The following is a 24,502-nucleotide window of genomic DNA, read 5'->3' as shown; positions in this document are numbered from 1 at the left end:
TTCTTGCACCGAGCCATCGCAAGAACAAACGACTGAACGAACTACCGGCAAGCAACCAACTGACATAGGAGATCAACACGCTGCAGAGATGGACAAGATAGGTTAAGCGAACATAATAGCTAGAGGTGAGAAAGCCCTATAGAACGCAAGAACAGATAAGGAACAGGCGCGAACGGCTTACGATCCGATGACGGGACGCGTTCCGGATGAAGTAACACGAACGAAACCTGCCGGAGAACGCGAAACGACTCCTCAAGGTGCTGCACAGATGAAACGGAGAAAATCGGTGTCAAAAACCTCGTTTTAATCCATTGACACATATAATCAAGCACCTTGAGAGCAGGGTTCAAACAGACTCTCCCAAAACTTAACTGACCTACAGGAGGGGGATCACGGGCGAGAGAGGGAAGAAAGGAAGCCGGGGGAAGAGATCTAGCCGCGGGGGAGGACGCCGAGATCGCCGAGATTGAAGAACTCGACGGCGGCGGCGTTTTGGCGAGGGGTCTAGGGCACGGGCACAGGCGGCGTCGCGGGGAAAAAGAAGGATCTGCCCCAAAGCCAACCCCCTGGGCGCGGGTTAAATGTGCCCGCCGCGGGGTCACCGGACGCACTTAAAGTGGCACCGGACGCGTCCGGTGACCACCGGACTCATGCGCTGAGAGGTTTGAAAATTGGCATATCACCGGACGATGGCCACCGGACGCTGGCTTTAGCGTCCGGTGCCCTAGGGCACGCCAGGTGAGCACCGGACGCATCTCACCGGATGCTGCAGGGACACTGTTCTTGCGTCCGGTGAGTGCAATCTCACACACTCACCGCACCGGACGCACGGAGATAGCGTCCGGTGCATCGTCCGGTGCTCCTCTGAGTCCTTTTACAACTTAGCACTACGTCCGACTTTGACCCAACCAAGTTCCATCTTCAAAGACACACAAATAAACACCAAATGGAACTAGTATGAGTGATCTCTCTCAAGCCCTCAAATTTTCACAAATATTTAGCCATAGGCTTAGTAGTTTTTATGAAAATAATTCGAGAAATCACCAAGGAGCGTCATATGGCCATAAAGCTAGGGATTAGAAACACAATGAGCTTTGAATGCTCCCCCTATCTATGGACGAACACAACGGATGCTCAAAGAATAACCAAAAAGAAACGGTCAACCAACAAGCATGCATATGATATGAGGTGAAATGCGATACTTGAAAGTAAACTAATGCTTGTCAAGTTTGATCTAAGGTTAAGCTTTTTCACACACACAAAAGGGGTTATCTTAACTATGTTAGACAAGCCCTACATGCAAGTTTTGTGTTTTAGTTTTAGTATGCATGATATGCAAAGCAAAAGTTATTTACACGTTTCAACACACAGCTTTATCTTTTAGTGAAGTTAGAGAGGTCAAGCACATTAAGTTCATTTCTCAACATACAAAACCTAGCTTCATCTAGGGGTTTTGTGAATATATCCGCCAATTGATTTTCCGTTCCCACATTCTCTAGAGATATGTCACCTTTAGAAACATGATCCCTAAGGAAGTGGTGGCGGATGTCAATGTGTTTTGTGCGGGTGTGTTGAACTGGGTTGTTTGCAAGTTTTACGGCACTTTCGTTGTCACACAACAAAGGTACTTTGTCTAGTACTACTTCATAGTCTAGCAAAGTTTGTTTCATGTGAAGTATTTGTGCACAACAAGCACCGGCGGCAATGTATTCTGCCTCGGCTGTTGACAAGGCAACGCTATTTTGTTTCTTTGACATCCAAGAGACAAGTGATCTACCTAGGAAGTGGCACCCTCCAGATGTGCTTTTTCTATCAATTCGGCACCCGGCATAATCCGAATCGGAATAGCCTACAAGTTGGAATCTTGCACTTTTAGGATACCACAAACCTAGGCATGGTGTGTATTTTAGATACCTAAGAATTCTCTTGACGGCAATCAGGTGAGATTCCATAGGCATTGCTTGATATCTTGCACACATACACACACTAAACATTATATCGGGCCTAGATGCGGTGAGGTAGAGTAGACTTCCTATCATGGAGCGATAGAGAGTCTTGTCAATTGGGTTATGTGGGGGTATAAACCCCTATACCCTTACAGCTGGACTTGGGCCAGGAGGCTTGGCCCATTACGAGACAAGTTCGAGGCTTGATCCGACAGCTCGGAGTTTCGTGCAAGGAAACAAGACGTGGAGATCAAGCAGGATTCTAGTCGGTTAGAATAGGAATTGATATCGAACTATCTATGGCAATTGTAACCGACTAGGATTAGTTTCCAGATCTGTAACCCTGCCCTCCGGACTATATAAGGAGGGGCAAGGGACCCCCCTAGGACACATTATTCTCTCAACACAAATCAATACAACCAGACGCAGGACATAGGTGTTACGCCAACTCGGCGGCCGAACCTGGATAAAGAGCTTGTCCGTGTCTTGCGTCACCATCGAGTTCGTAGTTTGCGCACCGTCTACCGATAAACTACTACCGTGGGTATACCCTAGGGTAGACTGCCGACTAGCTTTCGTCGACAGTGGCGCGCCAGGTAGGGGGTGTGCGTACAACTTCTCCGGCGAACAAGATGGTCATAGTTCCAGCTTCCGCGGCCGTGCCTGAAGGCCTCACGTTCACCGTCGGCCAGATCACATGGACGACGCGCGGCGGTGGTCTCACGACCATGGTTTCGGAAGGAACCCAGATCCAATCTGGGATGACGTCGGCTCCGACCACTCGGATGACGGCACCGAGCGCCCGACCACCACTCCCACGCTATAAGGGGAAGAAGATCGATTGCTCGGATCTTCTCCAAGCACTTGATCGCGCTGATTCCAAGCTACTTGAAGCTTCCGAACTAGTAGATGGGATCTTAGGCCAGCCTGATCAAGCCGCTCTAACGGATTTTTTCGACTCCCACCGGCCAACTCGTGTCGTTACACACGAACGGCTGGGAACGTCTCTGACGATAACCTCAACACCCTCAGGACGATCCGTCAAGCTCAAGGCTAACCCGGAGGAGGAGTATCCTTGCGGTCTGAACAACTCGGCCTCTCTCTACTCACGGTACATCTAATCCCTTTTCAACAAGGCGAGTTGGCTGCCAAAACGGAACGGTCGACCAGACCGTCACTACGTCAACATGGTGACGATCCGGGAACTACGGGACGGCCAGGCTTCCAGCACAAATTCGAGCACTGGTTCTGTACCCACCGAGGTCATAAACTCCGAAGACGAGGACTACGACCTGGATTTGCCTTCACATCCTCCGGGCTTCTCTCGTTTCCCGGTCTTCCCACCCCGGCGAGGAGACATTGTTTTCAATGTCAGCGCCGACGAGCCGGTCGTCGATGGAGAAACAGACGAGCAGAGTGTTGACGGTCCTTAAGTATCAAATTTAATTATCAAATAAACAAAGAAAAGGATCCAAATGAAATCAACATCTAGACTTAGGGTTTTATCTGACAGAATTCCACGAGTTTTGGTGTTTGTCTATTTCTGCAGGGGGTTATCAGGAAATAAGGAAGAAAGGCCCACATGTCGGAATTACATAGAGATATCAACGCACCGCGTAATTTTCTACCATCTAGAAGACTCCAGAAGCCACGGGAAGGAAGCGGAGGCCGAAAGGGGCCAGGCCCAGGGCGCCCGCCCTGAGGACCTGGGCGCCCGCCCCTGTTGGATGCCAATCAGGACTCTCTTCGCTCGGGATGTTCCACCGACCTATTGGATCAAGGAAAACATAATACCACCTCGCCTATCGACCCAAAAACGCATAGAAGGGGAGGACTATATAAGGAGACTCCCCTGGCCCCTGGAGAAGACATGAAGAAATTATCATAGAGATTGAGGGGTGCCCTCGAAGGAAAACCTCTTCTCTAATTAATATTTCTTTCTAGGCTTAGCAACCAATGTAAGGTAGAAATAGATCTTCTAGTTTCTACTAGATTGAGAGAGATAGAGTGGAGGTGTTGATTGGAGGAAGCCCGGCCTGTCGGTGTCTACTCCAAGCTTGTACCTGCGGGATCAAGTTTTCCTAACCCGAAGCTTGCTCCTAGGATTCTTCAATATTTCCACTTCTAAATTCTAGTAAGTTCTTGTTTTATTGTTCTTATGGTTTATGAGTTTACTTTAATCTTTTCGCGTAGAGTTTAGAGTAATCATTACTGGCGTAAACGTGGTGTTTAGGCTGGGGTACTCATAGATATTCCCTGACTAGCTGGACCGTGGTAGTAGTGAGGAACGTGACAATTCCGAGTTACCTTTGTAGATCACATCTCGTTAGCAGGAAGGATAGGGTTTATAGGTGCGGGTTGAACATCCTTTGTGGTGTCTAGATTCCGTTAGCCTCCCCATTAGAACAATAGATCATCCTTACCAAGGTTAGAAGGAGACTACGGTTGCAGTCTTCTCTATTTGTCACTCACATCGAAAGACATTCTTTGTGCCTAAAGGGATAGTAGCAATAGATTTGGTTAGTCAGATGCACCCTTTCTCCCAGTGGTAAAAATATAAATACGATAACTCTGGATAACCTCCCGGGCGCTTTCTCCCAGTAGTCAAATGCTCACCGATATTCGTGCGCTTGCGGATCGTTTCCTTATTGCGTTCCCAAATATCAACAAGCATTTCTGGCGCCGTTGCCGGGGAGAAAGACGGTTTGCTGAGATAACTTTGAATCTTGCTATTATCTTGTATTATACTTTTATACTTTTATTCTTTTATCTTTTTATTTTTATCTTTATGGATAACTCAAATTCCATACCTATTATTAAATTCTTTGCACCTTCGGAGACCAGCCATAGACCATGGGAGTCAACACGTCCTGCCCCTAATTATGATCTGTGTCCGGAGTTGATTGCAATAGGTCAAAACCAACCCTTTTCTATAGCTGAGGTCCTATCTTTTAATCAAAAAGATAATGCACTTTTAGCTACACCTAGGGAATCTTTTAATCTTTCTATAAATTCTGGTTTAGACCTAGCCCTACAAGACCATGTTTTTCCTAGATATTTTCACATTGGTCTTAATCATATAACCTTTGGTAGAGTCTTTCTTTCTTTATCTATCCATTCAAGGAAGGTATGTCTTCATTCGTAGACATCCTTCTTACACTAGTCTTCATAGAAAAATCTTAGAGATAGAGAAGGAATCATCTCCCATACAAGGAGGAGAAGTTTCAATAGCCGATTTCCAAACATTTCAATCCCATAACTCGGCTATCCAACCTATCCTTGAGCTTAATAATTTCTACTATGCTTTTTCTCTTGAACCTCCCGATAATCCTATGAATCTCTCTAGACATCCCATGCATAAGAAGGAGGATCGAGAAGAGCAACATCAATGGCTAGAGGGCATTAAAAATCCATGTGCTATCACCATTGAATGGATAGATAAAACAAACTTGAGAGACAATCCTAGAGGAATTTTAAGCATTCATGAAGAATCATCCTTGGAGTTTAGGAATGAGAGAAACAACAGTGAGCATGGAAGTTATTTTATAAATACCTCACCCAGTCCTTGCTCATATAAAACATCTCTCCAATCAATTTGTCTCTCCATCCTTACCATATTTTAGATCTCCAACCCCTCTCCCTCTTCATTTATAAAAACTTTAAAAGGGTGGTTGTCGATGCATATGTCTATAATAAATATTGCAGATCTCGTTGAGTTGATCTTGATATAGGTAGGTGTTGGAGGGGAAACCACTTCACCAACATAACTTGATGGTTTCCCAAGGACAAGCTTAGTGTCCTAAAACAAGCACTTATCAGATCATAACATGAACTTCTAATTATTTGCAACATTGCCTTGTGTATTGAGCATATAAAGATAATTGTAGAAATATTCCTTCGGGTATTCTTGTCACTAACCTTTCCAGGATTGGAGCAAGAAGATCGGATGAATGACAAGCACAGGGTATGTCCAACCAACCATCACACAACATTGAATTAAATTCATCCAAACTTGAATTTTGTAAAATTCAAGCTTGGGGGAGTACTTTACATAAAAAATATATTTTGCCATGTTGCTACGTTGGTTGTCCTTACCTTTGAGACATGCTCAATTTGTTAAATACTAATTACACTACTTCATCTCCACTTAAGTAGATCTCTATAAATGCTCTCATGCTACCTTTATTTGCTTTAGTATATGTCTAGGTTTGGAATAGTTTCATTTATCTCTTAATTAAGCATGGTGCTTAGTTTAGGAATAATGATCTTACTTCCAAGGGATTTTAAATTAAGCATGGTGCTTAGGTTAAAATGCCCTTCTAAATCAAATTAGACATGGTGTCTAGGTTGATTTTTAAGCCGATAGTATGCTATAGTAGATATGGGATATTTTGTTGGACTAACCCCTGCAGGAAAACTTTCAATATCAACCTAGGAAGTCCTGAGATAAACTCGCATTGGAGATGAAGAAAGTGACACATGAAGTTTAACAATTTGCACAAGAAAGACGTGGCTCATAAGAGATGATTCATGGAGGGTGTCACAAACACGATGCACAACCGCTAAGAAAGGAAAGCTTCCACAAGGTGATACTGTACCGTCACTCTTCAAGTAAGGTAACACCTTAAGGTACTTGACTATCGCTTTTATAAGCTTCTCCTTGGTTTTAGCATTCACATAAATAAAGAGACAAACATTTATGATTTATAACTCCAGATTAACCAACTCAATTAATTCAACATGTTTAGTCCTTTAATCTTTGTTCTTAGTACTACCTTCATGATCCCACGCTCCTAAACATATAAGCTAATATGTTGCACATTCAATATTTGAAAGATATAAACAAAACATAAATATAGATAGATTATCTTTCCATTAGGTTGAGCCATCTGATCTGACAAATTTTTCAAATACTACACTCATGATCTTATTATCCATCAACTTTGTCTTGCTCACTATGCTTAAGATTAGAGAAGAACAAATACACTTTTGGTTCTGTTGGTGTTTTCCACCAACAGAGCCCATGCACTTGATCTCTGCCTTGTCTCTATGAACAGGTACACTTCAAGCAAAACATGGAGGAGTTTTACAACTCCAAGACTCCACCAAGTGAAGGACCTGGATCTATGAGCACAAACACACTGAGCAGGATATTGCCAACACCATACTTCGAACTGCTGGGCAAAGAAGAATATGGGTGACACCGTATCAAGAGGTGCAGACGTCAAGGTCTATACCTAATCAAATGATGCACCTAAAGGATGAAGATGGTGGAAAGTCTTGTCCAGAAGACTTAAAACATTGGATCCTTGTCGGAAGAGGTCAACATCGTCGACTCAAGTCACCTTTCTTGATCAAGAAGGACGACCCTGGTGTTCCAAGCATCGAGTGCGCAATCAATGGATACTCTTTTCACAAGACACTCTACGACACCGGATCTGACGACAACATAATGGCCGCAGTCACTTATTAGCTCCTGCATGGAACCATGCCCCTACAACCAATATATTCAGCTCTAGATGATTTTCAGGTCATTGACATGGGAGAAGACGAATATGATCCACCCACCATCCTTGGAAGACCGTTCCTCAACACTATCAAAGCAATCATCTATATTGGAACTGGAGAAATCCACATGCACTTCCCCTCTGAGAAGGTACGCAACTATTTTACTGACCATAACTATATAGTTGAAGACTCTAAGCAGGTCAGGACAAGAAGACGACGCAACCGCAACCAAGAGGAGGCAAATCATCAAGAACGGATGGGTAGACTACGAAGGAAAAGTGATAAGGACTGAAGTCATACAGCTTGAACAGAACTGTCCTGAGGAGACCGTAGCACCGAGTCAGGTATGGAGAGAGAAGATAGTTATACACGAAGAGAGGCGCCACCGGAATCACTGACTACGCCACCTAGCGAATCCCAGGACGACTGAGAAAACAGAGAGTCCCGTTCGGAGGACATAAAAATACCGAACGCCTTGCCAAGAGGTAAACTTGGTAGTTACCCTTTCCTTTCAATTATTCAATTATAATTTGCTTAGTTAATCAGGTTCATGCTATCTTGAAATGAAAATAAAAATGTTAAAAAAATAGTAAGCTCCATGTGAGTATGCTCATGGCATAAAACCCATAAGTACATTCACTGTGGTGGCATAAAAATAAAATAAATAAGTTTTCATCTTATAATAAAAATATATATAAAATATATATATATATAATAATAATAAGTGTATGATCCTGCTAAATAAATAACATTTATTAAGGAAGCTCAACATGATGAAGGCTAGATATTTATGCTAACACTTAATTAGTTCCACAAGCTTTGTTGTCTATTTGAGCTCCACAGAATTTAAGAATCAAGAAGACTAGCAGACGGAGGACATTCTAATCGCTGTCAGAATGTTGCTGACTTTCAAATACACCTTTGCCACCTGCTAGCTACATCAAGAGAAATTACGTCAAAATTCAGCTTGGGGGAAAGCACCCCCATTATTCTCGCTAAGTATTTCTACCTATCTTTATACTTATATTATGTTAGAATATTAAAATACATAAACTATGAAAAACCAAATAAAGATTTTGTGCTTATATATATCTTTTGCTTAGTATGTTTAATAAATAAATAAAGTGGCTATGCTAATCTGAATCTTAATAATAAAACTCTAGCATGGATATGATGAATAGTTGCTCTACCTAATTTGCAATTTTGAAGTTCCCTCTCAAGTTTAGACATAACTGTTATAATTTAAAGCTTGCTCTAGATCTAAACTTGTGAGATGAAAACTTGATCTGAAATCTAAGTTGTCAACGGATATGATATGGGAAGGTTGAGCTGTTGTTTTTCTGTTCCTAGAGAAGCTAGAATTCTGGAGAATTTTATCTTTGAAAAATCTTTAAAATATTGCATGATGAGTTCCTGTATGATGAGAGTTTAAATTCCTACCACAGCCATATATACATGCTTGCTAGATTTTGAGCCACACATTTACTATTTACTGCTTATGAGCATTGAGTGTGGTCAAGCTGTGTAGACCCTTAGGAGCTTGTCATGTGGTTAAATCAAGATTCACTTGCACGTTCACTCATATATGCTACTCCTACTCCGGAAGTACCATCCACATATATCCATCCATTTTCATCTCCAGAATCACCCAAAAAATATCCTACTCCTAATCCAGGAGAGAATAGTCAAAAACATTTTCCTATCCCTGTTATTTCCTGTGAAATAAATGCTCCAAATATTTTGGTTACTACCACTTGCCATATTATCTCAAGAGATGAGTGCTCTTAAAATATATATATATATATATATATATATATAAATGAGGAAATAAAAAGGGGCAAGTGCCCGGAACCTCGAAAGAAAGAAAAAGTGAGACGAGAGGTAAAAATGGACAAGTGTCCGACAGTAGAATTAGGGGTGCAAGATACCCACCTGAGAGGAAAGAAAAAGAAGAGCAACTCATTCTCCTCATAAAGTTTCAAAAAGCAAGGAAGGTATGTATCCCCTCAAAAGAGCAAAAGTAGAATTAGACTTTCACCATTGTTATTACCATCATCACCATACACCATTCATTCGCCACACATGCACATCTTGATTTGGCTTATTGATTTGTTTCTTTGGATCCATGGTTTGACTATACAATAAATGTCTTGTAAGTATGTATACTTTATCTCCCACCTATGAGCTCCAGATATCAAGCTTTATTAGAGTAGGGTGAGAGAGAAGACAATGTCACTATGCTTTATACCACAAATACCACATATCTTGAGAGAAGGCATATACCATCAATGCCTTGGTAAGGATCCAGAAATACCACAAAAGAGAGATATGAGAGAGTCATAAAAGGAATCTTTGAGTTTTATTTGAAAATCTTAAAAAAAACAGAGCTATAGCTGATCAAGAATAAGAGACATGGCTCTTGGCTAGACTGTTCTATCTTTTAACCTCTTAAGACAGAAGTGACGGTTACAAGTCCCATGGTGAAGGTAAAGTAAGTTTTAAGTCTTGACAGTTTACTCTAACTCAGAGATGAGATATTATTTAAAAAGCATGTGTACCGTCAATTTTTAAAGATATTGCAACAACTTCTAATCCATTGCTGAGTCTATCCTTGCTCAGGGACGAGCAAGAGGTAAGCTTGGGGGAGTTTGTTGACGGTCCTTAAGTATCAAATTTAATTATCAAATAAACAAAGAAAAGGATCCAAATGAAATCAACATCTAGACTTAGGGTTTTATCTGACAGAATTCCACGAGTTTTGGTGTTTGTCTATTTCTGCAGGGGGTTATCAGGAAATAAGGAAGAAAAGCCCACATGTCGGAATTACATAGAGATATCAACGCACCGCGTAATTTTCTACCATCTAGAAGACTCCAGAAGCCACGGGAAGGAAGCGGAGGCCGAAAGGGGCCAGGCCCAGGGCGCCCGCCCTGAGGACCTGGGCGCCCGCCCCCTGTTGGATGCCAATCAGGACTCTCTTCGCTCGGGATGTTCCACCGACCTATTGGATCAAGGAAAACATAGTACCACCTCGCCTATCGACCCAAAAACGCATAGAAGGGGAGGACTATATAAGGAGACTCCCCTGGCCCCTGGAGAAGACATGAAGAAATTATCATAGAGATTGAGGGGTGCCCTTGAAGGAAAACCTCTTCTCTAATTAATATTTCTTTTTAGGCTTAGCAACCAATGTAAGGTAGAAATAGATCTTCTAGTTTCTACTAGATTGAGAGAGATAGAGTGGAGGTGTTGATTGGAGGAAGCCCGGCCTGTCGGTGTCTACTCCAAGCTTGTACCTGCGGGATCAAGTTTTCCTAACCCGAAGCTTGCTCCTAGGATTCTTCAATATTTCCACTTCTAAATTCTAGTAAGTTCTTGTTTTATTGTTCTTATGGTTTATGAGTTTACTTTAATCTTTTCGCGTAGAGTTTAGAGTAATCATTACTGGCGTAAACGTGGTGTTTAGGCTGGGGTACTCATAGATATTCCCTGACTAGCTGGACCGTGGTAGTAGTGAGGAACGTGACAATTCCGAGTTACCTTTGTAGATCACATCTCGTTAGCAGGAAGGATAGGGTTTATAGGTGCGGGTTGAACATCCTTTGTGGTGTCTAGATTCCGTTAGCCTCCCCATTAGAACAATAGATCATCCTTACCAAGGTTAGAAGGAGACTACGGTTGCAGTCTTCTCTATTTGTCACTCACATCGAAAGACATTCTTTGTGCCTAAAGGGATAGTAGCAATAGATTTGGTTAGTCAGATGCACCCTTTCTCCCAGTGGTAAAAATATAAATACGATAACTCTGGATAACCACAGAGAAGGCTGGGACAGGTGCCGCGACAATCGCGACGATTTCAGAGGCAAGCGCCCTCGCGATCACGACTACGAGGTGAATACGGTCAAGCGCCCCAACGGATGGCGGGATTACCAAGAAGACTACAGCAAGACGTTGAAGGGACCATGCCAACTGCATCCAAAATCCAACCACACCATGGAAGAATGTCGCATCCTCAAAAGCATCTATACGCGGCGAGCTGCTCAAGACGATCCCTCCAAGAAAAACGGGAAACAAGACGGGCGCGATCACGAAGACGAGGACGAAGACCAGGATAGGGACCCACGACACCAGTATGTCAGTCCTACTGACGTGGTCCATTCCATCTTTGGAGGCAAGGTCTCCATCGAGTCTAAACGAGAAAGAAAGCTCTTAAAGAGAGTCTGCCTCAACATAGACAGCACTGATGGCCTGATCGCCGATCCAAAATTTCCTCCCTGGTCGCACAGGAAAATCTCCTTCAACAGGAAGGATCAGTGGGCCGCTATCCCGGAGCCAGGACGTTTCCCTCTAATATTGGACCCTTGCATCAACAGCATCAGATTCGAGCGCGTGCTCGTAGACGGAGGAAGCTCCATTGACATCCTCTTCCGCAACAGCCTGCCCGCTCTCAAGATATCTCCGGCACAATTAAAACCCTACGATGCTCAATTCTGGGGAGTCTTGCCAGGTTAGAGTTCAGTGCCCCTCGGATAGATAACATTGCCTGTCCAATTCGGCACGCCCGACCACTTTCGAACAGAGTTCGTCAACTTTGTGGTCGCCGACTTCGATGGGACCTACCACGCTATACTGGGCCGACCATCGCTGACAAAGTTCATGGCAGTCCTGCATTACTCATACCTGGTCCTCAAAATGCCTACGGAGAAGGGTGTCCTGACCGTCAGAGGCAATGTCTACACTGCATATACTTGCGAAGAGGAGAGCTTCAAGATCACCGAAGCAATTGATCTCTCAATACGCATGGCAGAAACAGCAACCCAAGCCGCACAGCTACCTCCCGACCAGCTCCAACTACCCGAGCAGGAGACCGCCGGGAAGAATTCAAAATCCAAGGAGTATAAAGAAGTACAACTGGTCGACGGCAACCCTGAGAAGACGGCCCTCATCGGGGCCAATCTGGACCCCAAATAGGAAGACGCGCTCGTCAGGTTTCTAAGGGACAACGTGAGCGTTTTCGCATGGAAACCCGCAGACATGCCTGGCGTCCCACGAAACCTGATCGAGCACTCCTTAAACGTCTCGAAGACCGCAAGACCCATCAAGCAAAAGCTGCGACGGTTCGCTCGTGACAAAAAGGAGGCTATTAGGACAGAAATAACACGGCTTCTAGCAGCCGGATTTATAAAAGAAGTGTATCATCCCGATTGGCTTGCCAATCCGGTTCTTGTAGACAAAAAGAATAATGAATGGAGAATGTGCGTTGATTACACTGATCTCAATAAACACTATCCTAAAGATCCTTTTGGTCTCCCTCGCATCGACGAGGTGGTCGACTCAACGGCCGGATGCGAACTCCTCTCCTTTCTACACTGCTACTCTGGTTATCACCAGATCTCGCTAAAGGAAGACGATCAAATCAAAACGTCTTTCATTACTCCTTTCGGCGCATACTGCTACACAACCATGTCATTCGGACTCAAAAATGCCGGAGCCACCTATCAAAGGGCCATCCAGCAATGCCTCCACGACGAGATTCGTGATGACCTCGTTGAGGCCTATGTAGATGACGTCGTCGTTAAAACAAGGGATGCAAGCACCCTAATCGACAACTTAGACCGAACCTTTCAGGCGCTAAATAGGTACAAGTGGAAGCTTAACCCCAAAAAGTGCATCTTTGGTGTCCCTTCCGGTCTACTACTCGGCAACGTCGTCAGCCACGACGGCATACGGCCAAATCCTTCAAAAGTAAAAGCAGTACTTGACATGCAACCACCTAAGAATGTTAAGGGTATTCAGAAGCTCACCGGATGTATGGCCGCTCTTAGCCACTTCATCTCAAGACTAGGAGAAAAAGGCCTCCCTTTCTTCAAACTCTTGAAGGCGTCAGAAAAATTCTCCTGGACAGAAGAGGTCGACGCTGCGTTCAACCAGCTTAAGACTTTCCTCACTTCACCGCCTGTTCTCACAGCGCCTCAGCCCAATGAAGACCTACTTGAAAGGACCTTGATGTCGCCGAGGAGGCCTAGAGGGGGGGTGAATAGGCCTGCAAAAAAATTCTGCTCAAACTGAAATTAAAACTCAGGGCGGCACTGCCTTCCTGCAACCGTGTGTCCAAATGAGCCCAAACTTGGTGAAGAAGTACTAGAGGTATCCAATGACAAATCTACAAAGTTTCAACTCAAAACACTATCAGATTAGAGGGCGGCACTGCCGGCCTTGGAGGGCGGCACTGCCGGCCTGCGCAGGAGGAACTTAGTACAATTCAAAATCCAACCAAGGAAATTTAGATCAGGTAAATTTCCCAGCTTCCTGCAAGTATGTTAGTCACTGAATAGTAGTTATACGCAGCAGAACAAGTACCACCAAGTAGATCGGCCACAAACCTTACAAGCACCTCAACAACAATATAAACTTGCAAGAATGTAAAACAAGCACAATATGACACGGTGTTTATCCCGTGGTTCAGCTCGCCACCAAGGCTTGCCTAAGTCCACGTTGTTGAGGTATCCACAAAAGGATTGGCTCGCCACCAAGGCTTGCCTTGCCCTCGTTCTCAAATCAAGAGAATGAACTCTTGAGATGAGGGGTGATTTCACTAGCTGCAAGAGAGTCTTACAAACTGTCCCGCTGCTCACCACAAGCACGGGAGCTCGCCGGACGACGCCTAGCCGTCTAGGAGGATTTACCTCCAAGAGTAACAAATGCACAACAAAGATCGACGAAGCTCAGCAAGTGCTCAAGGTTAGGATTGCTCTAATATGCTCTCTAACACTTAATCACACAGCCCCAACACTTAATTGTGCACTAAGCACTTCACTCCCACAAAGAGAGGGTTGGGGAGAGGCTTTGCAAAGGTTGGGAAAGTCTGGAGCATCAGCAGCACGACCAGAAGCAGTGGGATGGGTATATATACTCATTCCACTCAAACTAGCCGTTAGGATTCGAAAACTAGCCGTTGTGACTGTACAAGGGCGGCACTGCCGCCCATCATGGGCGGCACTGCCGCCCTTGTAAAAACAGCACAGGTCACCTTACGGAAAAAGTCATAACTTTTTACTCCGAACTCCGTTTGCAGTGATCTTGGACTTTTCGGAAAGCTTGTTTCAAGGGCTATCCAACCCTATAGAGAACAAGCTTCAAGATCAACTATTGCAGGTGCAGTGCTAAGTGTTTTCTCTCATGTTAGCACTTGGGTTCGGTTAGTTTGAGCACTTGAGACTTGTCTATCATTCGTATTGCATCCCCCTTGATAGTACGGCATACCTATACTCAAGAACAAAAGAATATAACCAATTTAACCACTTGAGTCTTCAATGTCTTCATATGCCATTTCTTCTCAATATTACTCCATAAAGGGTTGCAATCAACTTTGTCTCCTTTTCTTGAGCAAACACACCTTGAGCATGTGACTTGACCCATTTCAACACATATGAGTTCACCTCCATGGCTTCAAGTCACTTCTACTAAAGATTTGATTCTCAACACAATACGACTCCTCATAGCTTGATTAGTTCCTCGACTCAATGCAAGTACTCTCTTCTTCACCTTAGCCATGGTACCTCGGTCCTTAAACCGTCGCTTATCCCTTCACCTCCGCTTAGTCCCTCGAAGCCCTTTCCTTGCTATCTTCACCTTATCAAGCCATACTCAAGTCATATCACATTAAGTATCCATTGAATAATCATTTCTTCAATATTGTGATCCTTGCTTGAATATCTTCTAGATATAAATATTGAGATCAATCAAGCTTCAGTTTGACTCACATAGAGACATATATGGATCAGCATCAATATGATCAAGCCAATTCACAGTTCCTTATATCCTCTCTATTTTGGCTTGACACTCAATACTCACTTCAATATTGATCTTCATACTTCTAGCTTGATCAAACCTAGTTCACTATCAAGCTTTTCTTGTTCATGAAAAGCAAGCCATTGTAGACACCAATCCAAGAACATCAACTCATGTCTCTTTTGCCATTTGTCAAATATGCTTGCTTTCTCATGATGTTATGATATCCCACAGCATATAAGCCATTCCATAGATTTTATTTGCATTGTTGTCTTTTGCTTGACCTAGATTGTTTCCATAATCCTTTAATACAACAATACACAATTTGGCCTTCATTTCAACACTATGTGGCATATCATCAAGTTTGCCTGCTTGTTGAGCCTTGAACATACTTGTTAATACACAATCCACAAGTATGTGCAATAGACTCAATATCCTGTTCAACACTTAGCAAACTTATTAGACCTTTAATCATGTTGTCATTCAATTCACCAAAACCCACAAAGGGCTAGATGCACTTTCACTACTCCTTTACATTGCTGCAACTGACAGGGTTGTTTCGACGGCAATGGTGGTCGAGCGAGACGAGCCAGGTCTCGTCTACAAGGTCCAGAGACCCGTTTACTTCATAAGCGAAGTCCTAAACGAGTCCAAGGCCAGATATCCGCAAATACAGAAGCTCATATACGCCATTCTAATATCATCGAGAAAGCTAAAGCATTATTGTAACGTCCCGCCTCCACGAGGCCAGGCCCACTTACATCTAACAGCTTTTCTAGGACATAGTCAGCCCCCACATCGAGAAAGCTAAAGCATTATTGTAACGTCCCGCCTCCACGAGGCCAGGCCCACTTACATCTAACAGCTTTTCTAGGACATAGTCAGCCCCCACAGACCAACACTAGTCTTTTTTGCACACTTTGTCCTCACTCGTGCGCACCCGAAAAGTACTTCCCGGTCGGTCACCCATCCCTAAATTGCTCTAGGCCAAGCACGCTTAACTTTAGAGTTCTTTGGAGATGGGCTCCCGGAAAAGAAGTTGCAACTTGTTGGTATGAGTCTCCTATTAATCCTATTAAGCATTGGGCCAGGTGTTACATCCTCACCCCCTTAAGAGATCGACGTCCTCGTCGATCAACCCCAAGCCAGGAACATCCTCTCTTGGCCACGTCCGTGCATCCAGTGCCATGCTGTGTGACCACTCTGGGTCCACACCAGCCATGCACACCATGCCTGCGCAACTGCGACACACGCGCCCGTGAAACCGCGAGAGTCGGCTTTGATACCATTCTGTAACGTCCCGCCTCCATGAGGCCGGGCCCACTTATATCTGACAGCTTTTCTAGGACATAGTCAGCCCCCACAGACCAACACTAGTCTTTTTTGCACACTTTGTCCTCACTCGTGCGCACCCGAAAAGTACTTCCCGGTCGGTCACCCATCCCTAAATTGCTCTAGGCCAAGCACGCTTAACTTTAGAGTTCTTTGGAGATGGGCTCCCGGAAAACAAGTTGCAACTTGTTGGTATGAGTCTCCTATTAATCCTATTAAGCATTGGGCCGGGTGTTACAATTACTTCGACGGCCATCGAGTCTTGGTAACCACCAGTTTCCCTCTTGGGGATATCCTGCGCAATAAAGACGCCAACGGCAGAATTGTAAAATGGGCAATGGAATTATGCCCATTCTCCCTGGAGTTCTAGAGTCGCACCACAGTCAAGTCTCAGGCCCTGGTCGATTTCATCGCAAAGTGGACGGATCTCAACGAGCCTCCCGTTCCCGATGTCTCCGACCACTGGTCGATGTTCTTCGACGGGTCCTTAAACATCAACGGCGCCGATGCTGGGATATTTTTCGTGTCGCCCAACAAGGACAAACTGCGCTACGTCCTTAGGATCCTTTTTCCGGCATCAAACAACGTCGCCGAGTACGAAGCATGCCTTCACGGCATACGCTTAGCCATTGAGTTGGGAGTCAAACGCCTTTATGTCTATGGTGACTCCGCTTTAGTTATCAACCAGCTCAACAAGGAATGGGACGCAACCCACGAGAAGACGGACCTCTACTGCAAAGAAATTCGCAAGTGGGAAACCAACTTCTATGGCATAGAGTACATCCACGTGGTCCGGGACAAGAACCAGGCAGCAGATGCGTTGTCAAAGTTAGGGTCATCTCGGGCCCAGATCCCGCGAGGTGTTTTTGTCCAGGATATCCATGAGCCAAGCGTGGGCTAAAACCCGGCCGAAAAGCAACCTATTGAGGCAATGCTCATAGACGACGTTACTCTGACAACCAGTAGCCGTGATTGGCGCACCCCGTTCATCAGATATATATCGGACGGGTCAGGCTTTCAGGATAAAATAGAGAACGAGCGCCTCATTCGACGATCAAAGAATTACATACTGGTGGACGGCAAACTCATGCGAAAAAATGCAAGTTCTGAAGTGCTGCTCAAATGCATATCCCAGGATGATGGCATCAAGCTCCTAGACGACATACATGCCGGATCCTGTGGCAATCATGCTGCCTCCAGAACACTGGTCGGGAAAGCTTTCCGAGCAGGTCTTTATTGGCCAACCGCGGTCAACGATGTAGAAAAACTGGTCCGACATTGTGAGGGATGTCAGTTCTTCGCTAAAAGGACCCACGTACCTGCTCATGAGATTCAAACTATCCCGTCGTCCTGGCCTTTCGCCTGCTGGGGCCTCGACATGATCGGGCCATTTAAACCGACCCCTGGCAACTTCAAGTTCGTTTTCGTATTAATCGACAAGTTCTCAAAATGGATTGAATACATGCCACTGGTCAAAGCAACCTCCGACAAGGCCGTGGAGTTCCTCAATCAAATCATACACAGATTCGGGATCCCAAACAGTATAATCACCGACCTGGGTACTCAGTTCACTGGCACCACATTTTGGGACTTCTGCGATGACAGAGGCATAGTCATAAAATACGTGTCAGTAGCTCACCCACGGGCAAATAGCCAAGTTGAACGTGCGAACGGAATGATTATTGACGCCCTAAAGAAAAGGTTGTACACAGAGAATGACAGAGCACCTGGTCGATGGATGAAAGAGTTACCAGCTGTGGTCTGGGGTCTCCGAACTCAGCCTAATCGGAACACAGGAGTGTCGCCCTACTTTATGGTTTACGGCACCGAGGCAGTTCTACCGTCTGATATAACCTTCGGTTCTCCTAGAATTGAAAACTTCGACCAGTCAGCAGCCGACAACGCCAGGGAGCTCGAAATTAACTGCATGGAAGAAAAGCGTCTAAATTCATGTCTCCGAACAGCAAAGTATCTTGCAGCAATCAGACGGTACCACAACAGGAACGTCAAGGACCGTTCTTTCGTGGTCGGCGATCTGGTACTCAGATGGAAAACGAGCCAGGAAGGAATGCACAAGCTATCCACCCCCTGGGAAGGACCCTTCGTGGTTGCCGAAGTCACACGACCCACATCCTACAGATTGGCATATCGAGACGGAACACGCGTGCCTAACTCTTGGCATATAGACAAACTACGCCAATTTTATCCATAAGTTCTAGTAACTTTTTGCTTATAAGTCTCTTATAGTTGGCAATAATAAAAGTTTTTCTTTTTTGGCTATACTTTGTTTACACGCAGAGCTTTCGCCGAAGAGCAACAATGTCCTCTGCGACGGAAACTCTTAATGACTATGAATCAAACACAGTGACACGTCACTCAGATAACTTTACAGCGCTCAAAATAACAGTCATGACAAAAGCAAACTTTATTACAAACTTTACATACAAAGTTTACAATAAATACCCCGACGGGCGGTCACTAGTCTACTCCTACAGACTACCCTACTGGTCTACTGCTCGGGCTGATCACCCGCTTGGCCTTGCTGCCCGGACGAAGGGGTCGGGGCCACCGGCGCCTGGCTGGTCGAGACCGCAGGCATCGACCGCCCATCTCCAGCAACAGACACCCCCGACAGCTCCCTGGCCGACCTGTCTGAACCCGGCTTGTCGGGGGGAGTGGCCGTCCCGCATAGATTAATGTCGCCGATCACCGTCGACGACAAGTCCAGCAGACCGGCCCGAAGCTCGTCCGCCTCCTGCGGGCCGACCTCCTTGGGATACCCCTTCTCCAGCCTGGACAAATCGACCAGGGGGTAGTGGGCGCGCAGCATGCTGAGAATATGCGCGCCAGCGAACTCCCCGGCGTCCTTCACGAACTGCTAGAGCCAATCCCAGGCCCGTTGCGCCTTTTCGACAGGCGTCAGCTTTGGCGCGCGGGGCTGGCTTTCTGGAAGCTCGGGGCTGATCAAGTCTAGGACCGGGGATACTCCTTTCCAGAGCCTAATACAATTAGTCTTCCAGGAGTCCCGATCCTTGACCAGCTTGTCTAAGTGCTTCTTGGTATTCACCTTGAGCACTACAAATCAAGGAATAGGTCAGCACAATGAAAAGAACGTTGAGCAGCTATATAAAAGGTTGGCGGCACGGCTACTTACCAGACAACTCCCGGTTCCTCTGTCCTAGCTCCTCGCCTGCTCGGCGCCCGGTTTCCAGCGCCCCGGCAAGCTCTTGTCCGAGCTTCTCCTTCTCCTGCCGAAGGCGCGCCACCTCCTCCTCCAAGCCTACACGAATAATCTTCTGGTCAGCAAAGTCAACCAACGCGGCTACAAACAACTGCCTCAGAGTACGAGACTAACCTTCTCGCTGCCGATACTGGTCGGCTAAGCGTCGGGTGAGCTCGAGACGGTGCTCTTCCTGAGCGTCATCTCGGCCACCTTCTCTCCAACTTCTGACCGAAGCCGGTCCACCTCTGCGGCCAGGGTTTTGTTCTCGGCCACAATGCCTTCTATTTGGTCGAAGCACCTCTTCCGGTACTTCGCCGTTTTCATCGCGCCCTGCAAGAAAGAGTATATGTTGAACACAGGAACACTGCACATAGTTGTCGAGCAGCACACAGGACCACTTACCTTAACCTCGTCCACGAGACGCTTAGCCGCGCGTTCCACCCTCGCGGCCTCGTCCGTCTCCGCAAGCTCCTCGTGTCCAATAAAGTGGTCCCCGTGTTGGCGCCACACATAGACGTGCTGGAGACCATCACGGGGACGACCCTGGACCTCCTCCACGTCGTCGTCAGAGGCCTCCTAGGGCTCCTCGTGTGCCGCATTGCACCCGGCTGCGGTCGAGGGCATCACGGGTCCCTAGTCCAGGCCAGGGGAACCTACGGGCGAAGAGGCCCCTGCTCGGGGCGGTGTCGGGACCCTCGCTTCTTCTTCTGGAGGAGTCGGGACTCTGCCTTCCTCCTCCACAACAGTACTCAGGGGAGGGGTCCTTGTCGCCTCCTCACCCCTCGGCGGAGTGCTCTCCGCGGCACTCGCCGGGGCGGCTTGTCCGTCAGCGCCTGTAGTAGCGGCCGCCGCCGCAGGCTGTCCTGTGGCCTGCGGTGCGGCGTCCTCAACGGCGGCAGCAGGCTCGGCCATCCCCTGCTCCGCGACTTGGTCGGGGTTGACGTCCGACGCCGCGCTGAGCAATGAAGCGACATTTTCAACAACAGTAAAAAAACGCCAAAATACGTAAGTTGAACACTTACAGGTCTGATCGACGGTGGGTTGCGGTGAACCTCCTCCTAGCCCTGCCGGTCGGCGCTGGTGCCCCCGTTTCTGCGACGCGTGGTGCAGGAGGGTCGCTGGCCACCCGATCAGTGGTGGCCGGCGCATTGTCCGCACGACTACGAGGCCTTCGGACCAGCGATGGTGCGGGCTCCTCCTCATCATCGTCGTCGGCGATCCGGACGAGCCGACGGCGTTTTGGAGCCTGGCTGCTCTCTGCCGACAGCGTCGGCGCAGGTGAAGGATCTGCTGCCAATGGCCTCTTCCCAGTCACCCGGTCCTCGGTGGTCGAGGCGGGACGGGCTTGCTCCTCTTCACTGCTGGTGTACCGAGCACACCAAGCAGCGTCCTCCACCGGTGGATCCTCCCCTGCGGGATTCTCCATCCCAGGCGCCAGTGACACACACACTGTGCACCGGTCAACATCTCCTATCTACAAAATTAACACAGACAAGTCAGCAGCTGACAATAACAAGCGCTAAGGAGGCACAATCAGGAAGAAGCGATACCTTAGGAGCTGGTCGTCCCAGCTTGAAAGCTTGCACCCGATCACTACCTCAGATGAAGCTCCCGTCAGCAAAGTTGAACAGCTCATTCAACAACTGCTGCACCTCCGCCTTCTCCAAGATCTCAGGTGTCATCCTGGTCGGGTCTTGGCTTCCAGCATACTCGTACGCCGAGTGCACCCTCTTCTGGCAGGGCATCACCCGACGACAAATGAAGTTGCCGACCACTCCTAGCCCGTCCAAGCGCGACCAGTCGATCAGCTTCATCAGGTCCGCTACTTGGCCGGCGAACTCTGGGCGGTCGGTCCAACTGACCCTCTTCTCAGGGATGTACCCCACGTCACAGAACGTGGAGCTGCCCGGCTCCTCCCTGACGTAAAACCACTTCCTGTACCATTCGGTAAGAGAGGTGTTCCACGAGCAGCTTAGGTACCGGTTCTTCATCCCGTCCCGAAGATTGAGGTATACTCCACCTGCAATCTTGGAGCCTCCAACTGCTCCCTTCTTCCTTAGACAGAAAAGATAACAAAAAAGATCGAAGTGCGGCTCTATGCCAACATAGGCCTCGCACAGATGAATAAAGGTAGAGACGAGAAGGATTGAGTTCGGGTGCAGATTGCAAATCCCGATCTCATAGTACAAAAGAAGACCCTGAAGAAAAGGGTGGACAGGAACCCCAAAACCCCTCATAAGAAAATCTTCAAACACTACGATCTCACCGGCGCGGGGGTCGGGGTAGCTCTCCCCCTCTGGCGCCCTCCAGCCGCCGAGCTCTGGGCTGTGCAGTAGCCCCATATCGACGAGGTCACCGAGGGACTTCGCAGTGCTACGGGATTTCTTCCATTCCTTGGCCATCAGCTCGGCCCTCTTCTTGGAGTCGCTCTTCGCCATTGGAGGTGCAGGAGTGGTTTCGAGCTAGGAGGGTGTAGGTGATTGTAGAAGGCAAGAGCGGAAGGCTTGAAGGCAATGGCAGGGTAAGCAACGCGGGGGTAACTGTCGAGATTTTATAAACCACAACTCCACCCCTCCCACTTCCCGCATTCTTGGGAGGTGGGCGGGCCCAACGGCGGACGCGGCGCTTCGGTTTTCAATAATTATCGGCAATTAATGCGGCGGTGTTTTCGTACAAATTGATGGTTTCTTTCTCTCAAACCGCGCAAAGGGCGGCTGCACAGTTACCAGGCGCAACTTTTCACGCAACCATCTGACATTGCGTCAGGAGGTCTCGTCACGTCAATCATTTACGTGGTAAGATTTTTTCAAAATAACACAGACAAAAATTGGTAGAAGGTCAACAATCCAAGGACCGCACCGACCACCGAGCACTATATGCTCGGGGACTGGTCGCCCAGTCTATCAACTCAGAAGTTCAAGGACCGCACTGACCACCGAGCACTATATGCTCAGGGACTGGTCGCCCAGTCTGTCAATTCGGAAATTCAAGGAATGCACCGACCACCGAGCACTTGATGCTCGGGGACTGGCCATCAAGTTTGTTGGTTCAGGAGATCAGGGACTGCACCGACCACCGAGCACTTGATGCTCGGGGACTGGTCATCCAGTCTGTCAGTTTGGGAATCTGCGGGCTGTACCAATTTCCTCGCATTGTACACCCGGGGACTGGTTGACCAGCTCGTCAAATTGATAAGTCTATCTGATAGTAAACGAGCATGAGATGCTCGGGGACTGGATAAATTTAATTTTTTAGACCTTGCTACAAGGTTCATACTTCGCCTTCCAGCAAGCTCGGGGACTACATCGGTACGATGCATCTGGCGATGCATCTCAGATTCAAAATTACTTTGAGGATTTTTCTTTTGACCCTGGCACCACGTGCCTACGTCACCTACTACCAGGCTCGGGGACTAAGTGGGCACACTTCACCTTGCGGTGAATATGCTTTTTCCTTTTTTGAAGATCCGTACTTTTCAGAAAAGTAAAGTGGGCACACTTCACCGGAAAAAAAATATTTTTTCTCAAGAACACCATGCATTCTTCGAACAATTGACTTCTTCGATGATGATGTTGATCAAATATAATTAGATTTGGTCAAAATACCGTTGCAACTGTCTGGGCAATTTTCATGCTGATTGAAGACGTTAAGTTTTCATTGGTTGAAGAAGCTTAAGATGGCGTGTTACTTCACAATACATGATGCTCGGGGACTAGCTGTAGGGGTATAAACCCCTATACCCTTATGGCTGCACTTGGGCCAGGAGGCTTGGCCCATTACGAGACAAGTTCGAGGCTTGATCCGACAGCTCGGAGTTTCGTGCAAGGAAACAAGACGTGGAGATCAAGCAGGATTCTAGTCGGTTAGAATAGGAATTGATATCGAACTATCTATGGCAATTGTAACCGACTAGGATTAGTTTCCAGATCTGTAACCCTACCCTCCGGACTATATAAGGAGGGGCAAGGGACCCCCTAGGACACATTATTCTCTCAACACAAATCAATACAACCAGACGCAGGACGTAGGTGTCACGCCAACTCGGGGGCCGAACCTGGATAAAAAGCTTGTCCGTGTCTTGCGTCACCATCGAGTTCGTAGTTTGCGCACCGTCTACCGATAAACTACTACCGTGGGTATACCCCAGGGTAGACTGCCGACTAGCTTTCGTCGACAGGTTACCTCCCTCATCCAAGTCGAGATGCACATTTGATGCCATGGGAGTCTTGATTGGCTTGCAATCCATCATCTTGAACCTCTTGAGAAGATCTTGAGTGTACTTCTCTTGAGAGATGAAGACTCCTTCCTTCATTTGCTTGACTTGAAAACCTAGGAAGAAGGATAGCTCGCCAATCATGGACATCTCAAACTCCTTGGACATCAAATCACCAAATTCCTTGGAAAAATCTTCATTAGTAGAGCCAAAAATAATATCATCAACATAAACTTGGCAAATAAAGATTTCCCCATTCATTTTCTTGGTGAAGAGTGTTGTGTCAACTTTCCCAATCTTGAAGCCCTTCTCAATGAGGAAGACCCTAAGCCTCTCATACCAAGCTCTAGGAGCTTGCTTGAGACCATAGAGAGCCTTGGACAACCGGTATACATGCTTGGGGTACCTAGGGTCTTCAAAACCGGGGGGTTGCTCAACATAGACAAGCTCATTAATATATCCATTCAAAAAAGCACTTTTCACATCCAT

At 46.7% G+C, this 24,502-nt stretch overlaps 1 protein-coding gene across 1 annotated transcript; it reads right to left on the bottom strand.

The window, feature by feature from the left end:
* LOC110430713 (uncharacterized mitochondrial protein AtMg00810-like) lies at positions 1,548–24,502 on the bottom strand (the record flags this gene model as incomplete). The annotated part of the gene is made up of 3 exons (XM_021448567.1): positions 23,976–24,502; positions 23,066–23,075; positions 1,548–2,054 (listed from the first exon to the last, which is right to left on the bottom strand). Coding segments are annotated over exons 1-3 (1,044 nt in total), but the record flags the coding sequence as incomplete, so codon positions are not given.

The sequence above is a fragment of the Sorghum bicolor genome, chromosome 10, assembly GCF_000003195.3.
Source record: "Sorghum bicolor cultivar BTx623 chromosome 10, Sorghum_bicolor_NCBIv3, whole genome shotgun sequence".
NCBI lineage: Eukaryota > Viridiplantae > Streptophyta > Magnoliopsida > Poales > Poaceae > Sorghum > Sorghum bicolor.
The sequence above is the reverse complement of the archived record's forward strand: the minus strand, read 5'-3'. Positions and strand labels throughout refer to the sequence as shown.